Source organism: Glycine soja, chromosome 7, assembly GCF_004193775.1.
Source record: "Glycine soja cultivar W05 chromosome 7, ASM419377v2, whole genome shotgun sequence".
NCBI classification, from domain to species: Eukaryota; Viridiplantae; Streptophyta; class Magnoliopsida; order Fabales; family Fabaceae; genus Glycine; species Glycine soja.
Window position 1 is genome coordinate 45,557,666 of NC_041008.1, and position 8,969 is coordinate 45,566,634.

An 8,969-nucleotide genomic window follows, 5' to 3' on the forward strand; every position below is an offset into this window, starting at 1 on the left:
TATATGAATGAAAAAGTACTTATGTTTTTCAAAAGTATTTTTTTTAATAAAATAAACAATTTTTTTTTCTTATAATCTAATAGAAGTATTTTACGTTGGTTTGACCAATGTTAAACTTTTTGTGCATGGTATTACTTTAATATCAAGCATCCTTTGGATAAACATGTAGTTATCATCAGCTTGGTTGACACTAAATTTAAAAAATAATATTTTACAACTTAAAATTGGAAAAAGAAAATAAAAGAGAGATGATAAATCGGTTTGCGGAGAATCAATTTCTTACTTATATACCATAGTAATTTGTATTATGAATGTAAATAATAGTTGATTTATATCATTTGGATAAATAATAATTTTTTGTATTATTTATGTGAAAAATTTGAGAATGTGATGATAATAGAGACAGAAAAAAAAAAAGATGAAAAAAGTATTGTGGAATTAAAAAAAAAAAGGAACACACTACACACTCTCAGTACCTGTGAATCTGTGACGGAGTATACAAATGGCTTTTTCTTTTGGCCATGAGTTGCCTTATTTGAAAAGCGTGGGGACTGGACTCAGAGATTACGCGCATCATCGCTTTTGAGTAATTTATATTATATGGTCACATTTCCAGTAATCAAGATTAGATCTACTCTGCATCCATCTTCTATATAAGTCAGAAGTGAGAAGAATGAGTAATGCTACATATATACTACATCTTTCACAATGGCAACTTGTCCAGTTGCCCTAATAATCCATTTCTTCCTCTTTTCACTGTTGTCTTCTTCATCCTCCCCATCGAGAAAGACCCTGCAACCCTTCAGTACTCAACTTCCATCGACATGGGTACCCCTCCACTCACACTGGATCTAGTCATCGACATCAGAGAACGCTTCCTATGGTTCGAGTGCAGCAACCACTCCAACTCCTCAACGCACCACCCTTTCCGATGTGGGACTAACAAATGCATGCAAGCAAGCCAAGGGCACTGCTTGCATTACCTGCACCAACCACACTCTTAAAACAGGATGCACAAACAACACGTGTGGTGTCGATCCATTCAACCCCTTGGGCGCGTTCTTCGTAAGTGGAGACGTGGATGAAGACATCTATCTTGTCCTCCGTCCACTTTACACGTGCCACGCTTCATTTCTGCATGTGTTGGGGTTGATGGCTTTCTGCAAGACCTCGCCAAGGTCAAGAAAGGGGTCTTGGGCCTTGCAAGGACTGCTATTTCCTTACCAACACAACTCACACTTTGTTTACCTTCAACTTCAAAGTATAACAATCTTTGATGATGATCCTTCCAGTGAGTACTTTATTGACGACAAGTCAATCAAGGTTGACGGCAAAATTGTCAACCTTAACACCTGCCTGCTTTCTATTGACAAACAGGGAAATGGGGGCAGCAAACTTAGTACCGTAGTTCCTTACACCAAGTTGCACACTTTAATATAGCAGCCTCTTGTGAACGATTTAGTAAAGAAAGCAGCGGTTAGAAAAATAAAGAGAGTGAATCGGTGGCACCATTTCGGGCGTGCTTCGATTCGAGAACCATCGGCAAGACCGTTACAGGACCGAATGTGTCAACGATTGATCTGGTTCTCAAGGGGGGATTTCAATGGAGAATCTATGGGGCCAATTCGATGGTCAAGGTTGCTAAAAATGTGCTATGCCTTGCATTTGTGGATGGAGGTTTTGGAGCCATGAAGTTCCATTGCAACTTCGATTGTCATTGGTGGGTATCAGATGGAGGACAATCTTTTGGAGTTTGATCTAGTTTCCTCAAAACTTGGTTTTAGCTCCTCCCTTTTACTCCACAATGCTAGTTGTTCCCACTTCAGAGTTGTTTGGCTTTTTCACTTTACTATCATTCAGCAAAGTTTGATTCATTTGGTGATGACCGATGAATAAATTTTATTTGCCATTGTAATCGTATGGAATACGCCCTCATTTCACTCAAACTCAGTCTGTTGGGATAAACCAAACTTATTAAATTTGTTGTGTATTTCATTATAAACAGTAGTCAGTAAGCATTTTAGTTTCTTCCCATCCCACTTTTATATTAATCATTGTTTACCCTTACATAAAGTTACTAAGAAATTAAAATAGCTCTTAATTTTTCTCAATATGAACCTTGTGAGGGAGGTTAGTTGTCACCTTAGCTAACCAACCTACTGCATAAGCTAAAGTACTTCACCATTTAACAGTTTTTAGCTGTGAGCTATGGTTTTGTATTGCTTAGTTAGTGTGGTCACTGTGATCCATGGATACAGGTATGCCATTTAGTGTTAAGTGAACTTAGTTTGCAATTGTCATTATTTGTTATCTTTTCTCTCCATCATCAATAAGAAAATACAGAGAACGTTAAATAATTAAATCCACGGAATTTTTATATTTACAATGGAAGCCAAAGTTTAATGCACAAGGACCAAGGAGCCTAGTATGACTGTAGAGGCAGGGAAATTACATGGGTCAACGGCCCATTCTGGTTTGGGTTTAGGGAAATTACCGTGGTCATACTTTTTTTTCTAATCATTAGTAATAGATATATATTACTTTTTGAATGCATACATAAAATATTTATAAAAAAGTAATATATATCTATTACTAATGATTAGAAAATTATTAAATTATTTGTACTTCATTTTAAATTTTATATAATAATTGGAAGCAATAAAAATAAAATATTAAAAATGTACATTTAAATTTGAAGGTGATATTTTTAATTATCAATAAAAATGAAAAATCTCAAATCAAATAATTTTTATTAATAAATATAGACACTAATCATTGATGCCCGTCAATCTAAATTCTTATCACCCTTAATCTATTGCGACAATGAAACATATATTTTATATATGCACGTAACGTAGAACTGTCCAGCTAGTCTCAAAGCAAAAGCAAAAGCAAAGTTGTTAGCAGATGCCCTAGGAGTCTTGTTCCTGAGGCACTGAATTATATTTTCTGTTTCTATCCTTTATTTTTATTTCTGCTGCATAAAAAACATTAAAAAAAACACACATGAGGGATACAAAGTATTAAATAAAAGATTGCAAATGGGCTTTAACGATAAGGAATTAATTTAGTGGAAGAGAAGAATATTACCTTGGTCCTTCCCTAGCTAAAGGGAATGATTTGGGACGCGGCTGCCTGTAACTAGAGAAGATTAGATGTAAGGGGTGGATCATATTCCATCCGGAAAACGGTGTACCAACACCAACTGAGTGGCACACGTGCATACCCGTATAAAAAAGAAAGCATATTTTACCCTATTAATCACACTCATGATATGATTATGTTCAATAAAATTAATTGTTAAAATACATGAAAAGTGTTAATACCTTGTTAGGTAACTTCCTTTATATAAAGTAATTGATAATTGGCTGTATCATAAATCTACAAGAATAACTTTTCCTCTCTTTTTTCCCCCCAAAAAATTGTTGTTCAATCTTCTAATTAATTTATTTCTTGATTCCATAATACGATATATCTTCCATTTAGTCAAGTGAAACACATAATAAAATTGTATTTTAAACTCTTTTTGAACATAAGAAGGAAGCCAAATACGGAAATACCCAACAGTAAGTTGCATATAAATTTTTGAATGACGTATGAATACTTTTAATTTATACTGCTGTGAATTTATTCTAACCGGCCGTTCTATCAATACATCAAATATTGAGGATTCCGGTATGTTAAAAATAGTTTTTAAATTTTACAAACTAATAAATGTATCTTCAAAATACTCTAAAAGTCTGATTTTCTTTAAAGAAAAACTTATCTACACATTTTCTAAAAACAATTTGTTTAACGAAAAAGTGATTTTTTGCTTGAAAAAGATTAATATTGTAGTAGTATTTACTAATTCAAAGTTAGTCTGATTTTAAAATATAAAATTGACGCATGTTTTTTTTTTATATATATACCCACAGAGACAGAGCAAACACGCATTAGAACAATTACATGATGACATTTTTTATCATTGAGTAAATTCCATATTTTGATCTTTCAAAAGAAAAGAAAAAATCCATATCTTGTTGTAACAAGACAGGCATAAAAGTGTAATGTAAGTATTTTAAAAAGTAGGAGCAGGCCGTTAATTTTCTAGGGAGTGCATGCAGCAGCAATAATGGGAGAACAAAAAAAAATAATAACTTTAGTGACACTGGAGTGGCCCGCCACAAAAAGAAAGGCGACGTGTCCACGCCCACACAGACGAAGGAAGATAGAAGATAAGGACACCGGCCACAAAAATGCTGAAGCCAAGCAAAGCTTATTGAGTCTTCCCTCCTTTGCATAACAATTATTCCTCTCTCTTCTCTTCTCTTCTCTTCTCCCATGGCTTATTCCATTCCTCTCATCATCACCTTCTTCTTCTTCCTCTTCGGCACTCTCTCCCACGCTCAAGCCCCTGCATCTTTCCTAATCCCAGTCACCAAAGACGCTTCAACTCTCCAATACATAACAACACTTTCATATGGCACCCCTTTGGTTCCCACCCCACTGGTGCTTGATTTAGGAGGTCCTTTTCTCTGGCTTCACTGTGCATCACGCAACACACCTTCATCTTCTTCCCTCACCACCCCTCACCGTTCCCTTCAATGCTTCACTGCCAAAACCCACAAATCCACCAACTCCTTTCTCTCCAGCCCCGTCGACGAAGTCGACCAGTACCAACCATGCCAAGTGTTCCCCGAAAACAGCATCACCGGAACCATCGCCGCCGAAGGAGAACTCGTGGAAGACCTCATGGCCCTTCAATCAGCCAAAGAAAAAGGACAACTTGTGGAACACCAGAGCCGTTTCACGTGTTCCCCGACCACCCTCTTACACGGCCTCGCCAAGGGTGCCAGAGGCATGGTTGGTCTCGGTAGGTCCCGCAGCTCGCTTCCTTCTCAGGTTTTCGACAACTTCAGCACGCACCGAAAACTCACTCTCTGCCTTTCCTCCTCCAAAGGCGTTGTCCTCTTGGGCAACGTGGCAACCTACGAGTCCGAGGTTCTTAAATCTCTCACCTTCACACCCCTTGTCACCAGCTTCCCCACGCAGGAATACTTCATCAACGTTAACTCCGTCAAAATCAACGGTAAGAGGCTGTCCAACGAGCATGAGGGTGGTGGAGGGGTTTTAACTCTTTTGAGCACAATTGTGCCCTACACCACCATGCAGAGTTCCATCTATAACTCTTTCAAGACATCTTTTGAAGATGCTGCTGTGGCTATGAACATCACCAGAGTGGCCTCGGTGGCACCCTTTGAGCTTTGTTTCAGTTCCAGGGGCTCGCAAGTGGGGCCCAGTATGCCGGTTATTGAGTTGGTGCTGCAGAGTGAGATGGTGAAGTGGACCATACATGGAAGAAACTCCATGGTGAGAGTGAGCGATGAAGTACTGTGCTTGGGGTTCTTGGATGGAGGTGTGAACCCCAGAAACTCCATTGTGATTGGAGGGTATCAATTGGAGGATGTCATAGTGCAGTTTGATTTAGCCACTTCCATGGTGGGATTTAGTTCCTCCCTTGTCGCCAAAAATACCAAGTGTTCCGATTTTAAATATGCCAGTTCCATAACTGCAGACTCGATTTGAATATTTTAACCCACCGCTTTGAGGATGGGCTTTCTAGTACTAAGTACTAAGTTTTCTTGCTTGATTTTATGTTTTTGAAGCTTCTCAGATCTCAATTACTAAGTTTTCTTGTTTAATTATGTTTCTGAAGCTTCTCAATTTTGTAACAACTTGATTTTGGGTAGTTTTTTTTTTTCTTTTTCCTGCACTATTGGTTGTATATTTAAAATATCGTGATGAGATATTATGATCTTATGATTTGATGGCACTTTTGCGCCACTGTATTTTTGACATTGGAATGAAATACTTATCCCTATATTTTATTTTGGCTAAATTGCTAAATCGAAAAAAATATCGTCGTTAGATTCGTTTTCTCTCCCGTTCGATAAAAAGAGCATCTGATAGTGGGATTTGGACAGTAGTGAAAGGATATCATCCATTATGTACGTCAAAAAGAAAATGATATGGTTCACATAAATTCTCTTTTTTTTTTCCTTTCTTTTTATTACAAAAGCTTGAAGTTACTTCACCGGCTGAAAAACAAATACATGAATGATGATGCAACGTGAGAAATTATTAGGTGTTCTTACATTGGTGCTTAAAGTGGGAAAAAATTTTAGGTGGTTTGAAATTATTATGATTCTTACTATTTTCGCATGTGATAAATATTATATTTAGCTTGATAAATAAAAGTAAAATGAAATTAAGAAAGGGAAAGGAATGAAAAAGAGTATTATGATTCACATAAATTGGTTTTTTATTTTTATTACAAAAGCTTGTAGACACTTTATCAGTTAAAAGTATTGATCATGTATTTGGTAGGAGAAATTATTAAGAAGTACAAGATAATAGTCTATTAATTTCTACATGACAGATGTTATTTTTTGTTGATAAAGAAAAGGTAGAAAGAAAGAAACAAATGAAATGAAAAGATTTTTTATTGTTTTTTTATTTTGGACACGCTTGCATTGCTTTGCAACCAGAGATATTGGGTTTTTAATGGTATGGCCCAGTCTTCCATCTTTAAAGTTGTTTAGAACTAGAGGGTGATGCTTTTTAACCAAACAAAAACAAAAAACAACGAAAGAGTGATGGGCCTGAAAAGATTATCACACAAACAGTTTTATTAGATACGTACTGGGGAATTTCTCGTGCATCCAGATTTTTTTTTACATCCAACACTTTTTCGTTTTTTTCCAAAATTATTTCTACTCGTAATCTATAAGAGACCCACGGATTCGTAATCCATAAGAGTAAGCTTACAGATTCATAATCCATAAACTTATAGATTCGTAATTAGTTACCGAATCCGTAAGCTTATTCTTATAGATTACGAATCCATTTATTAGTAGGGATAATTTTGAAAAAAAATAAAAAAGTATTGGGTGTACAAGAAAAAAGTTGGGTGCACAAAGAAATTCCCTATCCTGTGTTTCATATGGACTGATTCAGTTCGGTTCAATATGTTTATTTTACTCACTCCTGCAAAATACTATGGCAAAAAAATCATGAATTGGGGTACAAATTATAAGTATAATTAAATTTTCAAGTCACACTACACGAGCCTTTATCATTATCATTCAACAATGGTAATTCATACAAAAATATTTCAGGGTCTAATAAAAGACTCAAACATGGGAACATATTGCGTTGCGGAGCAAAAGCGAGGAGCTGAAGCTTAACTTTGAGGAAGCCACATCAATGACCAAAAGATTGTCCTCCAATTGATTCCCCCCAATAACAATAGAGGCTTCAACAAAAGACATTTTTGGCTTCATCCCTCCATCAACAAATGCAAGACACGCCACATTTTTAGTTGTCATCTCACCATTGAATTGGCTCCATAAATAGCCACCGCACTCCCCCAGGTAGCACTAGATCAATAATTGGCACAGCTAGGCCAGTGACAGAATTCCCAATGGTGCTTATATCAAAGCATGCATCAAAGGGTGACACTGATGTCACTCTCTTTATTCTTCTTCTTGCAGCCTTATTGACAAACTCTTGAACAAAGGGTTTGTAGAGTGAACTATGTAATTCAGTCCACGGAGTCGCGGTACTAATTTTGGTACTCCCATTCCTCTTCTTGTCAATGGACAACAGAGAAGGGTTTAAGTTGACAACATGGTCATCAATCTTAACTGCTTTGACATCAATGAAGTATTCGATAGAAGGAGTGCCGTATATAGACACTGCACCGGTGGCAACGGGGTTGACAACAAGTGGGGTGGTTTGGAGAAACTTGGATTCAACTTGAGGATTGCCACCACCACCACCAACTCCAATGAAGATGTTACCAAATATTTTCAAGTTATTTGAAGAAGAGAAGCAGAGAGAAAACACGGGAAGAAGCTTATTTGCCAAAACTAGCTGTGAGGGCAATGCAAGTTTTGAGCTATGATCCCTTTAGTGGTTTTGGGTAAACCTTGTAAAGCATGGCCAGAGATGACATCATCCACCAAGTCAACGCAGCCAACAAGAAAGCCAAGGATGAATGTATGAGACAAGAATATGGCATCCTCGACCATTGGATAGCTGGAACTGAATTGAGCCAATGGGTTGGTTACTGTGATATCACAGTCGTTGGTTGCGCAGCCTGATTTATAAGGGCCAATGCAACCAGTGCCACTGCATGCAGCGCCTTTGGGGCATTTCTTATGACTCACAATCGACCTTACGTTTGGACGATGAATTGTAGCGTCTGGTACTGCATTCATGCCAGAGGTTTTCTCCTCCAAGATCAATGACTAGATCCGTGTTGTGTTAAGGAGTTTCCAATGCTAATTGTGGTGTAGAATATGTTAGTTCCTGGGTCTTTCCTAATGGGCAAGATAAAGGGTTTTGTTTTGGAAGTTGACTTATTTGGTAATGGTAAAAAGAAAACTGAGAAAAAGGTTATTGAGAGGAGGATGAAGTGGATGGTGGCAGAAAAAGAAGATGAAGCCATTGGAAGCATAAGCTAGAGGATTGCTCTATATATGCATGCAGTTCAGTGTGTGGAGTTTCATTTTTATTTGCAAGATGTAGCATATTAATCTTAATGACCATATCTATGACTCTTTGACCACACCGAGTCAAAAATGGATTGCCTCATTTGTGTGGCCTCTATTTTCTTTCATGAAAGAGACTGCTCTATGTTATCTATGTTAGACATTTGTCAAGTGTACCAAATGTTCAAGTAATAAAATCTCGAAAGTCCGAGTTTCGATTTCCATAGGAATTTTATGTTGTATTTATCTTAGATGATTTTCAATTTATAAGGGAAAAGAAAATAGTAGAAGAAAGAATAGGAAGTAATAATAGTGAATAGAGAGTAAAAAGCAAAGATTTAAGACATAATAATTAAGGAGGAAATCAATAGGATGAAAATGTTAGGACCTAGCATGCCTTGTTTGTCTAGGATGTATGAGTTGATGATTTTC

General features: G+C 36.9%; 1 protein-coding gene and 2 pseudogenes across 1 annotated transcript; 2 read left to right on the top strand and 1 right to left on the bottom strand.

The window, feature by feature from the left end:
- The first annotated feature begins 708 nt into the window (after positions 1-708).
- Positions 709-2,026, top strand: LOC114417686 (annotated as a pseudogene).
- A 2,209-nt stretch (positions 2,027-4,235) lies between these two features.
- LOC114420141 (gamma conglutin 1-like) lies at positions 4,236-5,865 on the top strand. The gene has a single exon (XM_028386016.1). It carries the CDS (start codon positions 4,324-4,326, stop codon positions 5,566-5,568), a length of 1,245 nt encoding a protein of 414 aa, XP_028241817.1. The 5' UTR covers positions 4,236-4,323; the 3' UTR covers positions 5,569-5,865.
- Positions 5,866-7,175: 1,310 nt separating this feature from the next.
- Positions 7,176-8,349, bottom strand: LOC114420747 (annotated as a pseudogene).
- Positions 8,350-8,969: the final 620 nt, after the last annotated feature.

Coding starts and splice junctions, on each gene's coding strand:
- LOC114420141 (XM_028386016.1), top strand. CDS start 4,324: ATGGCTTATTCCATTCCTCTCATCATCACCTTCTTCTTCTTCCTCTTC.